The 21622-nt window shown below is 46.4% G+C and overlaps 1 protein-coding gene across 1 annotated transcript in view; it reads left to right on the top strand.

The window, feature by feature from the left end:
* Positions 1-21622, top strand: part of LOC137141567 (vasoactive intestinal polypeptide receptor-like) — a 161392-nt gene that overhangs the window by 120681 nt on the left and 19089 nt on the right. Inside the window, exons 6-8 of the mRNA XM_067530506.1 lie at positions 566-698; positions 19977-20130; positions 20774-20834. Of these exons, the coding sequence (XP_067386607.1) occupies positions 566-698; positions 19977-20130; positions 20774-20834 (348 nt within the window). The remainder of the gene's footprint in view (positions 1-565; positions 699-19976; positions 20131-20773; positions 20835-21622) is intronic.

The following is a 21622-nucleotide window of genomic DNA, read 5'->3' on the forward strand; positions in this document are numbered from 1 at the left end:
TCTCCTCTGGACCTTCTCCAATTTGTCCACATCTTTCCTGAAATGTGGCACCCAGAATTGGACACAGTATTCCAGCTGAGACCTCATCAGCACAAAGCAGAGCGGAAGAATTACTACTTGTATTGTGTTGTTTATGGCTGTAAAACTTGCCTTTCTCCAGGATGTTAGGGCCCGTTGCTTTTAATTGCTAGAAAATGTCTCTTGAAAACCAGAGATCCTTGATCCAAATAGATTTTCATAATCTGCTAATGTCTATGGAATGGAAATAAACCCAGTGTTGCTTTTAATGTCAATTACCCTAACTCATAACTTTTAAGTGAAAATATAATCCACATTGCTTTATAAAGTATGCAAATATTTATGAATTTGGGCTACAGCTGTGCTGAAAATGGGGTTTGTCCTGTTGAAAATGTCAGCTTTTTGGCAAAACATTGAAATCAGAAATATTCTGTATAAAGCAGAAGTTTGTCATGTATCATTTCAGCCGAAAGAGTAATATGGTGAGATGAAACCCTGATGTTTAAAAATGGTATTTTTCTCTCTTCCCCCCCCCCTCCCCCAACAGAAAACTGCACTGTACTCGAAACTACATCCACATGCATCTCTTCATGTCTTTCATAATGAGAGCCATTGCAGTCTTCATAAAAGATGTCATCCTCTTTGAGAACGGCGAGTCCGACCACTGTTCTGTGAGCTCAGTAAGTAGCCATTACCAACTGATGTTTTCAGGACGCCAGGTGGTTTGGTTTGGCTCCGTTAATTGGGGAACAAAATAATGAATGCATAAAGGCAGGCAGGGAAACGCTGGGGGAAGTTTTCAGTTGTTGTTCTGCAGCGTTGGACAGAGAGCAAAAATCCTCTGGCTTCAGCATAACGTGGAAGAAGAGGTCGCAGCATAAACTCCTCACTCAGCAGATGTTGCTTTTTAATTGTCAGTGTGCAGCTCTTTCCGTTGTGATGACGAAGCAGGGGTGATAAATGATTGGAAGAGTTTGGGATCTTCTTTACTTGGCAAACTCAGGCTACTGAAAAATAGTTTACAATTTTTACTATTACAAACTCCACAGAGCAGGGGAAAGCACCTCCTGGTCTCTGCCTGTGGCACGTAATAGTCTAGTCTTCTGGAGGTCTCATTCACTTTGATCTCATTTCCACTGCTGAGTTTACTATATGGTTGCTGAGTGACGTAGAGGTGGTCAGATTAGATGACCTAGGGGTCCCTTCCAGCCTTAAGATCTATGACTACAAAAATGAACTCTTCCCCTTCCACCCAGCCACTGCTCCCTTTGTCTCAACTATCCGCCCCAGCTCCATGCCTTCTTTCACATGGTCCCCTTCATGCTTGGAACAGTCTCCCAACCAGCCTTACTCCCAGACCACCCTGAGATCCATCAGTTCCATGGCTCATTCCAGATATAAATAACTGGCCAGAGCCATGTGCCACAAATAGCTGCCAATGTTAATTGGAAAAGAAGCCAATGATCCATGGAGACTGAACTAACCGCTCACCTCTACAAGGGTTCCTCTAGTTCATGACTGAGGCCCCTTTGTGGGAGACTGTGTGGAAAGTTTCCACCACAGCTACCCCTCCTGTAACCGTTCTGTAGCTAAAGAAAGGCTGTTAGCTTGCTAAGCCCTTAGTTTGGCGCATTTACAAAGATGAATGGACCAAGAGAAAAGATAATTGCGCCCACTAGCATGCTGACTTTTCACCCCAATCTCTTGGCTATTGCTGTAGGGTGTTTGATCCCCATCAGAGTCTTTTTCACAGTAAACTCAATACTCAACACAACCAAATGAATAGCTGGATGCTACACCAATATTATAAAAACACAGGGAGCAAAATTCTCCCTGCTAAACTGTACTGTACCTTCCTGTTGCAAATTCTGCACCCATCCTGCCATCCCTTCTGTGCAACCCCAGGCTAGAAAGTTCACACACAAATACCCACCCCACTTGCACAGATAAAAGCTTCTTTCCAAACATTCCTGTGGCCGCCTGAACGCTCATGGAGAATCAAATAAAAAGGGGCACAAGGGCTATTGGATGGAATGGGGATTTTGGTTCGGTGAACACATTTTCACCCCGTTGCAGATTCTGATTCTTGGAAGGGGGCGGGGGAGTGGAAAAAACTATTTTAAATTCTGGTTTCAATGTACATTTTATTGAAAATTGGCCCCTCCAAAGCTCTGTACTCAGCAGACCCAGCTCCCAGTGCAAGTCACTGTTCAGTACATGTTACTTGAGTCTGAGTTAGGCCCCAATCCTCAAGGTAATTAGATTCCTAATTCCTGATTTCACTGGGCTTTAGATGCCTAAATACTTTGAGGGCTCTGTAGCTCAACCTGCAGCTCCTTTCTCTGAAGATCTCCGGTTCAATCTCCAGGGATTATTAAAAGGATAGTTTTTACACCCATGAAAACAGAAGATCTTTAGGGCCCACTAGCCATCCATAAACAAATCTAAATGCTGCAAGACTTGTGAATGACACTTTAGGTGCCTATTCCATTTTTAAAAAGCCCTGTCCACTTGTTTTGCTGCAAGGGGGTTGTGTGGGTTATTTAGCCAACAATGGGAAACCTCAATTACAGCATTAATCAAGTTGCAGGGCTTCCTATCTATTAGTAAAATGTTAAGAAAACCAGTGACAAGAGGCAAATGGCTTTCTGGGTGTATTGTTGCTAAGCTGCCTGATAAAGGTCCCGGGGTGCTGGCTTGTTGGTCTTTTCTCCACCTGACAGTAGCTGTTAAAAGAATTTTGGAGGCTGGGGAAGAGAAAAGTATTCCCATCTCGATGCACCACAGTGCACTCGTGAATTGGCAAACAAGGCTTGTTGTCATAAGTAAATGTAACAGGCTAAATTGACCATGGATTGCAGAGTTTGTGTAAAGGAGCATAGACCCTTTGTCCTGCATTAAGAGATTCAACAAGGAAAGCTTCACAAATGTTTCTTCTCTGCCAGCAGCCCAAAGCAATTAAGCACAAACACAGCGGTGATGAGCTCTCTTGGCACACACAGCAATATGAGGCTTGATCTTTAGTAGCGGGCTTTCCTGTCCAGGGATTATCAGCAGGATTTCCCAGAGGAAGAGCTAGCACTGCTGATGGCTTGCTTTCTTCAGTGGTATTGGGTGGTCAGTGAAGAAATCTAAAGCACTGCTCTAGAAATGATCTGAGGGAAGTCATAGGGCCTATATTATACAGGAGGTCAAACTAGATGATTGCGGTGATCCCTTCTGGCCCTGAAATTTACGAATAATGGCTGTGTATATCCACTGCTTATTGCCTAAGCCATCCCAATTCTAATTCATTTAGATGCTTAAAATGAACATGTGTTTTCTTTCCTAGACCCCAGTTTTTCAATTTATTTAAGCGTGCATGTAATTTTAAGCACCCGAGTAGTCACATTGGCTTCAATAGGGCCCACTCACCTGCTTAAAGATGTGCATATGCTCAAGCACCTTGTTGGACCTGGGCCTTAACTTGCTGGATTCATAGATGATAAGGCCAGAAGAGACCATTGTGATCATTCGATCTGGCCCCCTGTATAACACAAGCCATAGGACTTCCCTGTATTAATTTATCTTTGAACTAGAGCGTATATCTTCTTGAAGAACATCCAATCTTTGTTTTAAAATGGCCGGTGCTGGAGAATCCACCACAATCCTTGGTACATTGTTCCAATGGTTAATTACCTCACTGGTAAACGTATACACCTTTTTTCTAGTCTGAATTTGCTGAACTTCAGCTTCCAGCCATTAGATCTTCTTATACCTCTGTCTGCTAGATTGAAGACTCTTCTGCTGTCAAATTTCTGTTCCTTGTTTAGGTACTTATGGACATCCCCGACTTCAACATCTCCCCTGCCACACTTTCTTTTTGTCTTTCTCTCTCTCTCTGGAAGCCACGGTGTAAAACCCGATAACCAAAGCCAATAATTTGGCAGAAGAATTTAGCTGAAATTTTGGGTTGTTTTTTTCAAAGAACAGGACATTGGTCAGCTTTCTTAATGTGTCACCTAGATGCTATGGTGATTGGCAGATTAGACATCCAGGTTAGATGGAGACAGAAAGGCAAATAGATTAGGATGATTTAGATGGGGCTGGTCCTGCTTTGAGTAGGGGTTGGACTAGATGGCCTCCTGAGGTCCCTTCCAACCCTCATCTTCTATGATTCTATATAGGCAGAGGACTAGATCCCCAGTTAAAAGACAATAGAGCTATGCAGATTTATGTGAGGGGAGGATGTGTTCGACAGTAGACAATTTCTCTTCACCTTTTTGAGCTCCAGAAAGACTAGTCAGACATTCGTTCACTCCAGACAGGAATTCCTCTTTGCATAGGAAGGCAAACTGTACACAGCACAGCTGTAATGAATGCACACTCTGATCTCATATTTTAGGAAGATGAACCGGTATTTCTGTTAGTTCAGTAAAATCTTACTCAAGAAACCTGACCTATAATTTTTAAAACAGATGAAAGAAAATAGCTTAGGAATGGTTTGCATTCGCTAAAGCAAATGCTTCTAAAGTTCCCTGCAGAACAGGAGTTTATACATTGTGTGCAGAAGCTGAGTGCTAAATAAGGAGAGACATTTGACAAGATGCAGGTGACTCGCTTGATCAGCATCCTGAATACTTAATTAAATCAACACTAGAAAAACTGGTTAAAATCCAACAAGATTATAACCCCAGTTCTGCTCCCATTAAAGTCAATACTCGTCAAACACTCATTGACTTAATTAGTGCAGGAACATCAACTAAGAGCCAGGTGTACAATGGGGTTTAGGCACCTAAAGATGAAGACAGGGCCAGTGAGATTTTCAAAAGCAACCTAAGTGAGTTAGGTGCCTTATCTTTATTGAAAGCCCCTGGGAGTTAGGTGCCTCACACACTTAGGTGCTTTACCTTTGTAAAGCTGGCCCAAATTGATTGCATTTAGCCTTTACCAGGGTCCTAAAGGGACAGTGTGACATACATTAGGGCCCAGAGTTCAGTTTTATTTAAAAAAAAAAAAGTTACAATCTCAGAGCCTTTCCTCAGCGTTTACCCAGGCCAAACTGATTTGGATGTCTGAGTGTGGACTCTGCAAAGGGGTTTGCCTATACAAAAAGTTCATGCATGGCAATCTGGGACGTAAAGCTACAATGCAATAGCCTGCCATGCACTAATTAGCCCTGTGGACCTTGCTTACAGCGCACGAAATGTTTCATTGTGAGCTGTGACCTACTCCACTTTGAAACAGGAATAAGTCAGAGCACACTCCAGGGGTGATGTCTATGCATGCCCAGTGGCAGTGTCCATGTGTCAGGCTAGCATCCTGTAGATTGCCGTGCATTATGTAACCATATAGACCAGCCCAGCATTGAGTTAAAACTGAATAAGGACTTCAGGGCGAGGCCCTTTAATATTCTAGTGGGCTCTTGTTTTCACAGTATTCTCTTGTCTTCTGAAATGGTCACTGTTTGGGCTTAAATACTTCCCGTTCGCATTCTTCCCACCCGCGAGTTAATTCTGAGCCAAATCTCTTTGGTCATTGTGAAGTTTGGGCGGGGAACATGCAAGTTGTGTTTGAAAAAAAACCTGGTCATACTTTAAAGCCAGCAAGAATCTAGCTCCGTGCAATCAATGAGCTGCACTGTGCCCTTGTTTTACTCAACTGAGTAAGGAGGAGTAAGGCCACCACTTGTTTGGCCGACTTTGGTCTTGGGTCTGGAGTGGCGCACAGTTCCTGCTCCGGATACTCCCCCACCCCTCCTCCCGTGTGAACAAGTGATGGAGAGATGTAGGGACTTCTTGCTCACTGGCAAGGGGGGAAGAAAGCCGCCCCCTTCCAAGGGCTGCAGTAACTCCCATCTCCCTCCTCCACCCAACATATGGTCATCAAGGGAGGATTGTGACTCAGCCTAAGCCACAGGGAGCAAAGCTTATTGTAGAGCCATTTGTACCTGCTGGTTTCTCAGTGTATACGCCCCCACCTCGCCTCACTCTACAGCCGTGCTGTCATTGGCCAGCCTGCCCCAAACTTCTCTCCAAATCAGATGGGTAGCAGCCATGGTTGGGGAGTCACCATTGCAGTGAGTAGCACTGGCACGGAGCAGAAAGCCACGGCAGATACGGAGCAGAAACGTCCCAAATGCTCCATCTGGTGGAGGAATGAAAAGAGAGCGAAACAGCTCATTTGGGCAGCAGAGCTGGAAGAGAGCAGACCTGCAGTCCACAGGTTCAGTAGAGAAGAGCAGAGGGAAGCCTAGAGTCTCAGACAGCTGCCCCAAAAATGTCCTCCCTGAGGGAAGGAAGGACCCACCCCAGAAATAATCAGCTAAGGAAATCATCTCCCCCTTTCTCCCACCTGTGGATCCTGGGCACTGATAATCCCTTCCCCCACACACCTCCTGCCAGTCCCGGGTTGCAGCCTTGACTAGGCCATACTTTCCTCCCAGACCCCAAGGGAGGACCATCACACCTGCACTACGTAGGCACCCATCTTTAAGGTCTCAACCGCCTTCCCCATTAGGACCCCCGTCTTGTATTTGTCCTGCCACTTTATCAAAAGTTCTCATTCGACCAGTGCCAGAAAGAGTTAATCAGGGTCATGACTTGGCTTTCTCTTGTGGAAATTAGAGTCGGGAACTTTTGCGGGTTTTCTAGTCCATTGATTATTTTAAAAGCTTTTGCTTGACAAAAATATGGGGCTGGAAGCTTATTATAAATATGGGATTGATTTGTTCTAGCAACAGATGATGGACAATTAACCCCATTCAAGCAATTTATTCAGGAGGCCATTCTATTTTTATTTCAGTTTCTAAACTCATCTTTATGTTGGTCCAGTCAATCAAAGGGCCAGCCCACTCTGGCTGCCATCTTGGGTACAGTCATGTGACTTGTAAGAGAAACCCAGACCAGTATCTATAACTGCCCAAACATACCAGGCCTAATTCTTTTCTCACCATGATGTGAATCAGGAGAAACTAACTCCACTGAAGTAAATGGAATGAGTTACACCAGTGTAAAACTACTGTGTGAAGTGAACTGTGCCCCAGTAGGTGGGTAAATAGCTCTCCTTGGACCAGGTCCTTAGCTGATGTAAACTGGCATAGCTCCACTGACTTTAACAGAGTCCTGCAGATTTACACCAGTTGAGGATCTGACCCAAACACTGGTTTAAGTATTGGATGCTCATATAATACAGGAAGCCACACCGAGTTGTCTTGTGTGACCTGTGCATTAATACAGATGGATTTTAAATGTCTTGACATTTAAATCCTTTCAGCTGATATTAATAGGGTTAAACCAGAAGGAAAGGGCACAGTCACACAATGGGGCTTGGACATCCATTTGGGTCAGGCTGCTGCCTAAAGCATTATATGAATCACTGTGGGCCCAATCCCGTTACAAATGAGATCAGTGGCAAAACTCCCATTGACTTTAGACGGGCCAGGATTGTGCCCCGTAGCTTCTTCCCAGTCCCCAGCCTGACACACAACTGTAGCAGAGGACAGGATTTAGTATACTCAGGGAGGATCTGTAGACCTCCTGCATATCTCATCTTCATGGAAGCTGTTACAAACCTGTGTCTCGGCATTAGAGAGGGTCGTGAACGTGGGCCTCCAACTGAACTTTGTAGCGCAAACCCATCTCATAATGCATTGGAACGCCACAGGGTAGCAAAAGCTGAGGGGTCAGCCACATAGAACCATGGAGCACAGCAGCTTCCTGGTGCACCAAGACCTAAGGGTAACTCCTGATCCCACTGAGATCCTTAAAGTTTTTCATGGTAAATGCAAAATTCCTTGCAGTAGAGACACCGAAGAACTTCAGCGCTTCATCTGTCTTACACTTATACCTAGGTGCATAATATTTTAAGCCCCTGGGAGCTGCAGTTTTTGTGGCTCAGTTAGAAACCACTTTACTTATATCAGCAGCACATTTTAAAGACCTCTGGAAGCTCAGTGGATGCACACTGGAGCTAAACTGACAAAGCCCTGGCTGGGATGATTTAGTTGGGGTTGGTCCCGTTTGAGAAGGGGGTTGAACTAGATGACCTCCTGGGGTCCCTCCCAACCCTAATATTCTATGATTAAACTCCCCTCCTCAGCAGCCTACGGTTTTGGGCATTGGGCAGGCAAACGGCTGAGAATTCAGCTAGTTTAGCAATTCAGCTCTTAATGTTTCGTGACCTTAAACTCCAAGAGGGAGATTTTCACAAGCAGCTAAGAGCATAAGTCCCATTGAACTGGACCTCGGTTTCCCCTTTATTGTTTATTTGTGTTTATTGTTTATTGTTACTTGTGTTTATTGCTGCACAGAGGAAGTTAAATATGGGGAGGGGGATTGTAAACCCACTTGAATATGGGTTACCACTGCAATAAAGGAAAATAGGGAATAAAGAAATGAATTTTTACCAGCTCTGCCTAATTAGCTTGGATTTGTAATTTACTTTCTCTGCTGATATCCAAGAACCTAAGTGGCGTGGGGCTGGGCCTGTTTTTTTTTTTAATCCATTCTTGGTAGCTAAGCAAAGTGGCAGCATCCCGGGACAGATTGTTTCCGGAACTGAGCACCCTCAGGTCCCACTGATACCACCTGGCGTTTCTGAAAATTAGGCCCTGGGGGTGAAATCTTGGTCCTACTGACGTCAATGGCAGTTTTGCCGCTGGCTTCAACAGGAGCAGGATTTCGTGCATTTAAGCCAGGCTTGGTTCTACCACGAAAGGCAGGGTAGACAAGGGGCTCATGAAAGCAACAGATTGGGGGCGACAAAAATGTTCATAGCCATATTTTTAGAAGCGCTCTCAGACGTCTGGAAATGCATCCTGCTCTCTAACTTCCACCGCATGCGCACGGACTGGGCAGGGACTTTGCTGCCTATCCTCCCAAGTCAAACACCCCAGGGTTAGGAGATAAAAACTAACAGCCAATCACCCCTACAGTAAGGGGATGAGAAGGGAATATTGCCTGAGATTGTACACAGTTGGTAGGGCTCTTTTCTTGCCATCTTTTCAGGCGAGGACCATACCAGAGTCAGTAATCTCTGCTGGAAATCTATCCCCAGTCTCCCAATAATAGCACACAGTTGATTTGCAAATGAGAGCTGCTCTAACATCAACCAGTTGGTAACGGTCCCCCAGGGACTGTTTGTTAGCTGAGCATAGCCAGAGCACAACAAACTCCACCCTGGCCTCTTTCCCGCCCCAGACACACCTCTTGTGCTGGAGGTTGGCCTACGAGCCAGCTACACTGCTTTAATGCCAGTGGAGAGGTGGGAAGTTTATACTTCCTTTGCGTCAGCTGGTCTTGTGCCCAGAGAAAGGACTAGGGGGAGAGAAGCTTCTCCTAGCTGTTTTCAGTGAAAGGAAACAGGAAATTTGGTCAAACATCATGCAACTCTGCCCCTCTCAACCTTTCCTCAGACAGTGGCATCCTGCCTAATAAGACATATTCTCCCGTAAGTACCTCATTCAAAGGAAAAGCCATCCTATAGAAAACAACCCTACCACCAAGAAAAAGGGGAGAGCAGTGTCCTTTTAGGAGGAAAAAAAAACTGTATTTGGAGCTTAATTCTGATGTGATACCTGGCGCATTGTGTAGCTGAATGAAAGGATGCTCTCCGCCTCAAACAGCATATAACACAAACGGAAGGCGAGAGTCAACAGGTGGATACAACAGAGGGGCAGTGGGGGAGAAAAGATAACAGTGAAACCCTAAATGTTCCCCTGCTGCATTTGAACATGCTGAGAATTTGCAAGCACAAACACACTCCAATATAATCCTTGAAATACAAAGACTAATGAATATACATCCTTACAGTCCAAATGCACCACCCTATTCCTGCACTCCTGAGCACATACCATGAGTGTTGGCTTGAAATTAACTAGTCTTTCCAAATCAATGCTACCCAGGATAATGCCAGAGGTGGAGGTGTCTATTGTCTTCCCATCTGACAGCAATCTGTTAATTAAATCTGACTTTTTAATCTTTTTTTTCCACGCGGCTTGCACCTGAATTGCTGATATCGTAGAAAGCTCGCGGATTGATCGTGTTCATTGAGAAGCCAGCAGCTTAAACTGCTGGGTCCAAAGGGATGGCTTGTCAGATGAAAGCCAAAGCGGTCTGAGAAAAGCCATCACGAAGGCGTGAATCACACAGCCCCTCTCAAAGGCATCCATTCATCTTCTGGGGAAGTTTCAGAGCCGAGGCTGGTGCTGTGGGAGCTCTTAATGTTCAGAGGAGAAGAACACCGTGTCTTCCCCCCGGGACGCTGCTTTCTTCGATGTCTGCAATTACCAAATGCCAAGGGCCTGCTGAATCAGCCCCTGAAATCAAAGAACTGGCTAAGCCAGAACATTTCTCCCTGCACTTACCTGATTGCTTCTGGCAGCAGTTCACATAATAGGTTGCATGACTGGCATGCTGAAAAATAGGCAAATAACACTCCAGCTGTTCTCTTGGCTGGAAAGCAAGTTAACTGTTTCCCTGCTCCTGGAGATGTCCATTAGAGTATCTTCCAGGCGGAGCCTGCTCACTGTATGCTTCCCGGTGCTCTAGCAATAGCCAGGCAATAGGAATATCTACAAGGAATCAAAAATAAGCAACAAATTAAAATTTGGGAGGCAAAAGCAACTGGGTCTAAGAGAAGAAGAGCAGCATCTACTATGGGCAAATGCAGTGTGAGTCTTTTTAATTTGTGTTTGGGGCCTAGATGCTATGGGGGTGGGTCCCCTTGAGTCAATGAGTCAATGAGTCAATGCAAATGCAGTGTGAGTCTTTTTAATAGACATGGGGGTGGGTCCCCTTGAGTCAATGAGTCTGGACAGAACTCACTTGCTGGGAATTTACATGAGCTAGCTGGGATTAGTTCAAGCAAGATTGCTGCCATGCCCAGCATTTCAGGTAGAACATGCTGTCATGCATGCACGAAGCACTTCCAAGTTGAACGCACCCGCTCTATCGCTGAGTACAGACTGGGTGCTTGGGTAGAACTTACCTGATGCGCTGCTGAATGAGTCAGGTACATCGGGGTTGAAATTAAGCCTAGGTGCTTCCAGGTGGAATGTGCCTGCTGGAAGGAAAAGGAGCCTGAATGTGGCTCTGTCCTTATGAATCTTAGTCCAGGAGCTTTAAGAACTCATTGTTGACAGTCAGCTGAACAGTGTGTGCGAGTAACAAAACCCTAGAGAAGTTAAAGGCTCTGGGCCATCTACCCGGATGTAAAGCTGGAGAAATTCTAATGGTTCCTGTGTGAGTCTGGCATCTGGCTAAAGATATTGAGTGATTTGATCGTTTCTGTTCAGGGACAGAAGCACAGACTAGCATGATTCGGAATCAGGAAACCCTGAATTCTAGTCTGAACTCCAGCACTGACTCTATCCGTGGCCTTTGGGAAGTCACCGAATACCCACATTTCAAAGTAGACTCAAAATTTGTCTCCGTTATTGGGTGCCCCGATTTGGACACGTAAAGTGGTTTCCACAAAGATACTGAGGAGCCCAACGCTCATTGAAAACAACAGGCATTGAGCCCCTGCATAACCTTTGTCACTTGCACCCTGGGGGCCTGGCTTTTCGACAGGCCGAGCCGCCGCAGCTTCCAGTGACTTCATTGGGAGCCATGGGTACTCAGCACCGCTGAAAATCCGGTTCTGGTTAACGAAAATTGGGTGCCTAAAAATGGGAGGACCACAAATGAGAAGCCACTTTGGAACACTGGGGCTTCCACCTGCGTGTCTCAGCTCCCCATTTGTAAAACAAGTAGAGCAAGCCAGCGAGTGACCTGCCAGGAGTGACACGCGGGTGAGTTAGTTGGTGCCTGTGCCCCACTCTGTAGGTGAAACAAGCTGTATAAACGCTATGTCTTTTATGGCTATAACAAGCCTAGGACCCTGTCCTGCTTCTGTTGAAGGCATTGGGAAAGTTACTGAGTGCGATCCTCATCCCTGCTCCAGCCCCTTTATGCCAGGTAAAAGGGCTGGAGCAGCTTAAACAGACCCTAAAAGCTCATAAACTCATAGAGTATAAGGTCAGAAGGGGCCATTATGATCAGCTAGTCTGACCTCCTGTACAACCTCTGCCACAGAACCTCACCCACCCACTCCTGTAATAGACCCCTGACCTGTGCCTGAGTTATTGAAGACCTCAAATCATGGTTTAAACACTTCAAGGTACAGAGAATCCACCAGCAAGTGACCTGTGTCCCATGCTACAGAGGAAGGCAAAAACAACCTAGGGCCTCTGCCAGTCTGCCCTGGGGGAAAATTCCTTCCCGACCCCAAATATGGAGATCAGCTAAACCCTGAGCATGTGGGCAAGACTCACTGGCCAGACCCCAAGAAAGAATTCTCTGTAATAACTCAGAACCCGCCCCATGTAACATCCCTTCAGGCATATTTACTACTAATAGTCAAAGATCAGTTAATTGCCAAATTAAGCTGTCTCATCAGACTATCCCCTCCATCAATTCATCAAGCTCAGTCCTGAAGCCAGCTAGGTTTCTTACCCCTACTACTCCCCTTGAAAGGTTGTTCCAGAACTTCACTCCTCTGATGGTCCGTCCTTGGGAAGATTCCCCCAGCGCAAGTACTGTGAAAGGCAGCCATAAAGCTGTCTTCCAAGGACTCCCTTCCAAGCCTTGGAGTAGGGGGGTGCATTGGGACAGGGATGGGATAGGAGGGGTGTGTCGGGGTAGGGCTCCGTCACACAGCGCTGCAGAGATTCCAGGCAGTGCTATACTCTCAGGGCAGCCCAGGGACCCTGCTCTGACTTAGAGAGGACCCCACTGCTCTCTGGATTACACCAGGAGCCCCAGAGCAAACAAGAGTTGGGGAGGTACAGATGGAGCTTCAAGCTGCCTTAAGCTGCCTCCCACTGGGCTGCAGGTTCATCCCTTAGATGTGCATCACAGAATATCACCCACTGTTGCTTCAGTGAGAGCAGATGCTGAAATTGCTCTTCATATGGGTTAAATGTGCACTATATGCCCATTTCAGATATACCTTGTCCACTCATTAGGGAATTTGAATAATGAATCCAGGGCCAATACTATACACTTCTTTTTACGCTGCACTTCTGAAAGAGGAAACAGAGAGACGCACGGAGGTACAACAATAATAAACTTTGCACCTCCTGCTTTTGGAGAGTTCCCTGGTTTACACAAGGGTCCAGAGCAGATGGGTGTTTCACTCGCCCATTCAGCCTCCACGAGAACCGAAGGGGGCTCAAACCGGTTCATGTCGAGTTGTGTTTTTTCTACTGAGCTATGGGAACCGGGGAAAGCTGCCAGTTATTTTATGACTATGTGGGACTACCCAGAGTCATTAGTCATGGGGGTTATGATGCATGAGTATTTAATGTACCATGGTATTCAATCAGGCTCCAAGTGACTGACTGCCTTCAGTGTGGTGGCTGTGTTTCACTGCATAGGACGTCTGGCCCAGACCCTCTCATTGTGGTTTATCCACTTGATTTTGGAAAGAATAATAGGTGCGTCTAGCTTCCGCATATCAGCCCAGCAGCATTTCCTCATCACTATTTCCCAGCTTTCCTCCTCCGCACGCTCCTGGGCCTTTCCCTGTCTAAAAATCTCCTCTGGTGAGTCATTCTGAATGCACTTTTACTGCCATCTGACAAACTACGCATGAGTTTTACTTGGCTGACCTCGCACATGATTCCTTAAATACCCTGGGCCAAATGCAGATCGGGTGCAACTCCATCCATTTCTACAGAATTGCACCTGTTTACACCAGGTCTAAATTTGGTCTTCTGCTTGCTCCTGGTTTCTTAGATTCTGAGCCAGATCCTCCACTGGTGTAATGTGTCAGAACTCCACTGATGTCAACAGAGCTGTGATGAATTACACCAGCTGAGGATTTGGCCCCTTGTTTTATGAGCTGAGGTTATCAACCCTCACTTCAAATACTGACCCCTAGAGGATTTGGAAATGTCCCCCTTTTCTTCCTGTGCAGATTAACTCAACTTCTTCTACCTTTTCAATTCCCGTGTTCTCCTGGAGGCCCTTCTCCTTGCTAGCCTTTCAATCTGAATGCTCTCAAGGGCGGCTGGGGTCCCAGAGTGCTGTAGCTCTGCTCTCAAAGTGTGAACAGTGCTTCGGATGTGACAGGCCTGATTGCACTGCCTTGTGTTGTGATTGACACCTCGGCAAAGTGACTGTCAAATGCCCCCTCATTGCACCTTTTTCACTCACTTGGCACAGGTGTGAATGTCTACCCATGGTGCAAGGCAGCGGGGAATCAGACGCAAGAACATTACCACCTCTGATTAAATCAATTCACCACCTGCCGCAACCCTGCTAAGAACAATCCTCCAGTCAGGGCTGGTCGGCTCAGTAAAAACATGGCTGGGTATAACCCTCATCGACATCACCTCTGTCACCTCACGCAAGGGTACAATTAACAGCCGAAGCTGAAGTCTAAGAAGTATTTACTTCCATCTCCTGTCTTCCGCTAAGAAGTGGAAGTGGGCGTGGCTTGTATATTTATCGTTTCATGCGTCAGATTTGTCTGGGGAGAGTTGACCTCCAGGTCAACCTAGCAAGTGATTTCCCAGGAAAGGTGCTCAGATACTGCAGTGATGGGCAGCGGTATAAAATCCTAAAATGGACAAATTACTTGATGATCCAATACGGATGTAATATCATTTAGCATTCCCACACGGCTTGATAAACACAACTAACCGAGCCTTCCATGAATAAGGAAAGTGTTGTCACTGTTAAGATGCAGAAACTGTGTTCCTTTTTTGTCATGCATTGGGGCGCCTTCTTGTTTAGCACTGAAACAGCTGCTGAACTATAAATGCTCTTCCAAGCATCCGTGGGAGCAGAATCCTAGGCCGATTGGTGTAGGGTTGAGAAACACCACTCAGATTCCCAATCTCAATCCTCTGTTTCCAGCAGGAAAGCACCCAACATTACTTGCTATCAGCACATCTAGCCTCACCTAGAACACGACTGGGGGATGTGCTGTAATTACCTCACAGTACAGTTTGTTCCACTCTTTTGTTGTTCCTGATCGTCAGACACTTTCTGGTAGCCCGGCAACAGAGCAGTCATTTACTCCTTGTCATGTCTTCAGTACAGCATGAAATGTTCATTTGTTTTCCTCCTTGCTACCCTCATCACCTTTCAGAGAACACTGGCTATTCTCCCAAGAGTGCCCCTTCTTTAAACAGTCCTTCCTTAAATGGCTGCTGTCTTTAACGGCATAAATTGAAGGACCGATTCAGTTCGCACTGAAGTCAGTAGAGGAAAAAAAAATGTTTCCTTGAAAAGTTTCCGAGCAGCCAAGTCCTTTCTCAAGGCAAAACCTCATCTTACGAAATGTGCCGGGGGATCTTTATAAACACAAGACAGGAGCTAGGTTTTATGTGTCATCCACCAGGATCCCCAGCAGCACAATGTCCTCCAGCACCATGCTGAGGCACCAGGACGGCAGTGACTCCGCGGGAAACGTGCTTCCTATTGAATGCCCAGTGCCAGAGCCAAATCACAAGCATGACTTGTTTCCTTCCTCCCGCTACCAAACACAGACTCCCCATTGCACTTTCCTGTTATTGGTCGCTGCCATGTGTCAGTTGCAAAGAATCTCAGAGGTCTTTTCTCCTAACTGCGAACAAAGAACTTCATTGGAAGAAGGAAAACTAGATCATCCCTAACGTACCTGCCTCTTTTTCACTGTAGGATGTCCGGCCAATGACTTCACCTTCCTGATTCATTTGCTGGCACAGTTTTAAAGAAACAGTATACATATCCTCAGAATTGCTGCTCAAAATTCAGGCATCAAAAGTCCAAACTGAACCGCGGGTTAAAGTAAGGGAGAGTGATGGACAACTCAGTTCTGCTACCCCACTGCCTCTGCTGAAAGCCAAGGGAGACAGCCCGCTCCTATTTGGCTGGTGCTGCTCAAACTCTCCTGTGTTCAGCGCTTACCCTACTGTTCCGTTCTTTAATCACTGTGTAACCCACAGGTGAATGTGGTACATGTTTCCCTCTGACCCCACGGAGGCTATGAGGCTCTTACAGCCCCACCTGCAGAGCCTGGCTTGTCAGCTCACACCGTAGACTCTTCTTTTCCATTTCTGGTAGATTCTTACGCCTCCCAGAGCACCTTGCTGCAACGCCTACTTTCAGCCCTGGCGGTCCACAGTTCAGTCCCCGGCGTGCCTGCCAAGACGGCAGCGGTCACCAATCCATCGAATGAACCAGAGAACTCAAACCTATTGCTGTTAGCAAACTCCGCCAAAACCCCACCAGGACCTACTCATTTTTGGAGCAATGTCGGACGTAGGTAAATAAAGGATGGTTCCCGTTCCTTCAGTTTCAAGGGTATCTGGCCATGCTTTGCTCCCCTTCCAGTCCTATGGTCAGATGGTGGGTAATCGCGTCGGACTCTGGGTTACAGCGTCCTCTCTCATTTCCCCTATTGTGCTTCCTTGGGGGAAGTGCAGCCCCGAGGGAGACAAGTTTTCCCTGTGAGGTGCGCATTAATCATCGGGCGCTGTGTATTCACATCAGGAAGACAGTGTTAGCTCTGTGATCTATCACGCACCCACGTTCTGTAAACAAGTCAAGAAGCTCTAAAAATTGCAGGGCTGCTTCTTCCTGCTTTCCGAACAGCGCAGTCTAGCCCTGCATGGGGCTGCCGTGCATTAGAAGGCAGATAGGATTGTTCTCTATGAACACATCAGAGGGATAAATACCGGGAGGGAGAGGAATTATTTAAGTTCAGCACCAATGTGGACACAAGACCAAATGGATATAAACTGGCCAGCAGGAAGTTTAGACTTGAAATTAGATGTAGATTTCTAACCATCAGAGGAGTGAAGTTCTGGAACAGCCTTCTAAGGGGAGCAGTGGGGGGGGGCAAAAAACCTAGTTGGCTTCAAGACTGAGCTTGAGAAGTTTATGGAAGGGATGGTCTGATGGGACAGCCTAGTTTGGCCATTGACTGATCTTTGACTACTGGTTGTAGATATGCCAATGGCCTGTGATGGGATGCTAGATGGGGTGAGTTATGAGTTATACAGAGGATTCTTTCCTCGGTGTCTGGCTGGTGAGTCTTGCCCACGTGCTCAGGGTTTAGCTGATCACCATATTTGGGGTCGGGAAGGAATTTTCCCCCAGGGCAGGTTGGCAGAGGCCCTGGGGGGTTTTCACCGTCCTCTGTAGCATGGGACATGGGTCACTTGCTGGTGGATTCTCTATCTTGAAATCTTTAAACCATGATTTGAGGACTTCCATAACTCAGTCATAGGTCAGGGGTCTGTTACAGGAGTGGGTGGGTGAGGTTCTGTGGCCTGCGTTGTGCAGGAGGTCAGACTAGCTGATCATAATGGTCCCTTCTGACCTTAAAGTCTATGAGAACCCGGAGTCAGAAAGAAAGAGCAAAGGGCTCCTGAAAGAGCAGGAGATCTCAGGACTGGGCCAGGTTCCAGGGAAGCAGAATCCATCCCAGCAGGAACTGGAGTAGCTGAGTACCAACAAGGCAGAGATTGCCTATCCAGGTTTCTCTCCCCCTCCTCACACCCAGACTAGACAGGCAGACTCTCCTCCCCCCATCTGCCCCAGCAAGGACATCAGGCTCCAAGCTGTCCCTGCTCCCCCAGCCACATGGCCTGGAGAGGAAGAGTCCTTGGGGACAGAGTTAACCCTTAAGAGCAGAAAGATCCCCAGCAGGCAGGCTATTTATTGCAGGACTAACATACTTTCTCAGAGCCTCCAAGCTCACTAAAGCAGCCATTGATACCCTCTGAGCCCCTGGAAAGCATTCCAGTTCCTAGTTACACGCAGCAACTTGCATGCGCTGTTCAGAGCCTCAAAAAGACAAGCTCGGGAAGATAGCCTGGCTTAAAACCAATCTCTCCTGAGAGGATACACCAAGGTTAAAGCACACAAAGCAGATTGGCTTTCGGTGCCATCTGATGAAGGCTGCCGGCATCAAAATAACTCCCCGTGCTTCCTAGAGCCCAGCGGATATCGGCCAGGTGCCAGCTGCCGCATTAGGGCCAAATCTCGCCTGTTTTATTCCCTCCGGTAATCCCAGCTGGCTTCTCAACTGAGTAAGGCGAGCAGGGTTTGGCCCGTCCTTTCCGCTGCACTGGGCATGAAGCAAGCAAGCTGTCTTGGTGCCAATCCACCAGGTGTGCGACAAGACTGCAGAGAAGCGAACAGATGTCAGGAGCCTGCACGCTGCTTTGGCTGCCATGTACGGTGCTTCATCACGTCAGCTCTTCCTCGCCTCCCCTTCCGCTGGAGTTAGCCGTGCTGCCGGCTGCCTGCTTCCCCTCCACCCTCCCCACAGCAAGATTCTGCTGACATCATCTGGATCCCAGGAGGGTGCCGATGTGCCAAGCAATTGTCCTTAAAATGAGGCGCTCACGTGTGACCTACTGGCAGGTTCTGGGGCATTGAATTAACTCTGAGCGATCCGCAGGGGACATTTTCTCCCCAAAGAGGTATCACAGCGGAGGCCCTTGTTTTATTTTATTTTTTTAAGAGAGGGCAGCGGAGAATCTACAGCGATTGATTGAAAGGGGGGAATGGAAGAACAAAGGGCCAGATCCCCTCAGCTAGTGCAGGGCTCCACTGAGGTTAGGGAAACCACGATTTAAATCAGCTGCGGATCTGGCCCTGCATCCATACAGCTTGCCAATATGGTGACTACGGGACAGTTGTCTACAAGTATCTGAAGCGTGTCAACATTAAGAGTCAGATTCTGCTCCTCTTCCTCATGATGAGCAGTATTGTACACTGCGTGAAACCTCACTGAAGCTAGTGGGTGTATTTCTAAAGTATGTCAAGGGTCCCTAGAGCACATGGCTAGATGCCCATTGCTATAAATCTAATCAATAAATAAATGGTGCATTACTATAAAATGCAGGCTGGAGGGGTACAAGTTACTTGCTATAAGAAGCCAGGAATTGCCTACCAATGCAGCTCAGTGATCAGTATAGTCTGATATACAATGGCCATTACCAGATGTTTCAGGGCAAGAGCTGTGTAAAAACCTGCCAATTTGGGCAATTTTGCCTAATCCTTGGCAGTGAGTAGTTGACATATGCTCTCAGCCCAGGTGTTGATATCACTTATATTGTTTATATTCTCTAATGTAACTGTTCTCATTGTCCAGATGAACGGCTAATCTCTTTGCTGCAATGACATCTTGTGGCAGTGAGTTCCACAGGCTACGTTTGCAGTGTCTAAGGAAAAAAAATGTCCTTTCCTTTTCAAATCTGCTGCCTTTCAGTTTCATTGACTTGTTCTGGCATTATGACAGTGTGTTCCTGTTCACCCTGTTATCCTGCTTTTTACCATTCATGATTTTATATACATCTCTCACAGCCCCTCTTATTCATCTCCTTTCCAAACTGAACAGTCACAATCTTTTTAAAATCTCATATATGGAAGACTTTCCATTCCCCCAGTCGTTTTTGTCACTTGTCTCTGAGCTCCCTCTATTTCCGTTACATCTTTTAGGCGCTAGTAGGACAGGAACTGGGCACAGTGTTGAAGGCTGATTTTTAAACAGGGCTAGCTTGTAGATTGTCAGTATGACATAGCCCATTCCTCTTTTGCTCCAAGGGGGTGGTAATTTGTTTCTGCTTTATCCCAGCAGAAAATCACAACCCTCCCCCGTGCTGGCTCAGGATTGTGTGTTGAGAGCAGGCAAAGGCCCATGTCTCACCCATCTGTGCCATGGTGGGGAACAGTGAATGCATTTACCCTTGCATGCCCAAATCCGCTGGCCAGGTCAGACAGGCGCATAAACAGAGCAGAGCTGTCTTAGTCTCCCTTTTGACACAGCCAGGCTGTGCGGTCCCAGTAACAATGATGAATACAGGCTCTATAGATTTCAGATGCTCGGCTCAGTAAAAAACCAGCATTCACGGCAAATCTGTTTGTTTGCTCTGAATCGCCTACAATTAAAATATTCCTTAGGTTGACCTGTGTTATTTTCTTCTCTTCCAGGTTGGCTGCAAGGCTGCGATGGTTTTCTTTCAGTACTGCATCATGGCCAACTTCTTCTGGCTGCTGGTGGAAGGCTTGTACCTACACACCCTTTTGGTCATCTCTTTCTTTTCAGAGAGGAAGTACTTCTGGTGGTATATCCTGATTGGCTGGGGTATGCATCTTCTTGAATGGGACTGGTAGGAAAATGAACTCCAGGTGATCTGGAGCTGTCTCTAGCTAGGACTTAACTCCTCCCGCATGTGGGATCAGACAGGACTGAGAGGTGATATGTGTGCATCACCTTTCTGCCAGGTGTTATCAGTGAGGGTAAGGGTCGGGTCAGGTCAGATGAGGGTGCCTGGGTGGTTCTGTTTAAAATAAACAAAATGGTTGACTTGAACCCCTCCACCTGAAACCTTCTGCTCAGATTTCAGGCACTTAAAATTTAAAGCAACTGGGCACCTTTTCTTCCTCACTCACATGCCCGCAGCAGCCCTTTGGAATCTAAAACCACAAGTAACCCATATTTGGGAAAGCAAATAAACCATTTATTTTTACGGTGAAAAGAAATGAGCAAAACCCCAAGACAGAGTATGAACCAACCCTGCAGTCTCAGTTAATACCTGCCCAGGCTGGTGAGAGCCCAAAACTCCTGTTTGCAAAACAATCCTCACCCACCTGCAACACTCTCACGATAGGAATCAACGTCTCAATAATGAATGAGAGATGATAGGTAGGGTGGGGAAAAGCCTTGAAGGGCCTTGACAGTGAAAACAAGTAGTAACTGTGACACTAATCTCATTCTCTTCTGATAGGTGCGCCGTCAGTTTTCATCACAGCTTGGACTGTCACCAGCATTTATTATGGCAATAAGGGGTAAGCCTCTGATGTCATCTTCATTTCTTCAAATTTGAGACATCTTAAAGGCAAATTTATCTCGCTAGGGCAGCTCACTCAAAACTCTGCTCAGCAAGAATGAATTGTAAAAAGTCTTTGAAGATCAAACTTTTCTTTTAGAATTGGCATTTTTGAGAGGTTTAATCAGTTCAATCAGCGGGAAAAAAAATCCTGTTTTAAAAACTGAAAAGAGAGAACATTTGGTTTTTAATCCAATGAGTGAAAGGATGGGCTTGTTTTTAAAACACCCGACAGGAAGCCCCGAGATCTGAGTTCTAATTCTGGTTCCACCACATAGAATTCTGTGTGACCTTGGGCAAGTCATATATTTCCTCTGTGATCCGCTTTCGCCATCTGTGCACAGAGGTAATAATATTCACCTAAATCACAAGGGATTTGTGAGGCCATGGCTAAATCCTTAATTCCAAAGGGTTTTGGGATGCTTGGATGGAAGATGCTTTGGAAATGGAAAATCATTAAACGTACCGGCCAAATTCATCTGTGGTGTAGCAAAACTCATGCGAACAAAATTGAGATCAGTGGAGTTACCCCAGGGATTAATGTGGCTCATTATTTGACCCATAGTAAAACTCCCCGAGGAGCCAATGGGAGGTGCACTTGCAGTCTGAGTGTGCAGTTTGGCTCAATATTTTAATGTTTATCTTCAGATTCTTTAATCCAGGATTAAAGCAGGTTGGGAACTGCCTTCTAGTCTCCTAAATTGGCCCTTTCACCCTGCCACTCATGTCACAAGTAGAGATGGCCTC

The sequence above is a fragment of the Emydura macquarii genome, unplaced genomic scaffold (assembly GCF_026122565.2).
Source record: "Emydura macquarii macquarii isolate MOO-44397 ecotype Brisbane River unplaced genomic scaffold, CSIRO-AGI_Emac_v2 contig_3080, whole genome shotgun sequence".
NCBI lineage: Eukaryota > Metazoa > Chordata > Testudines > Chelidae > Emydura > Emydura macquarii.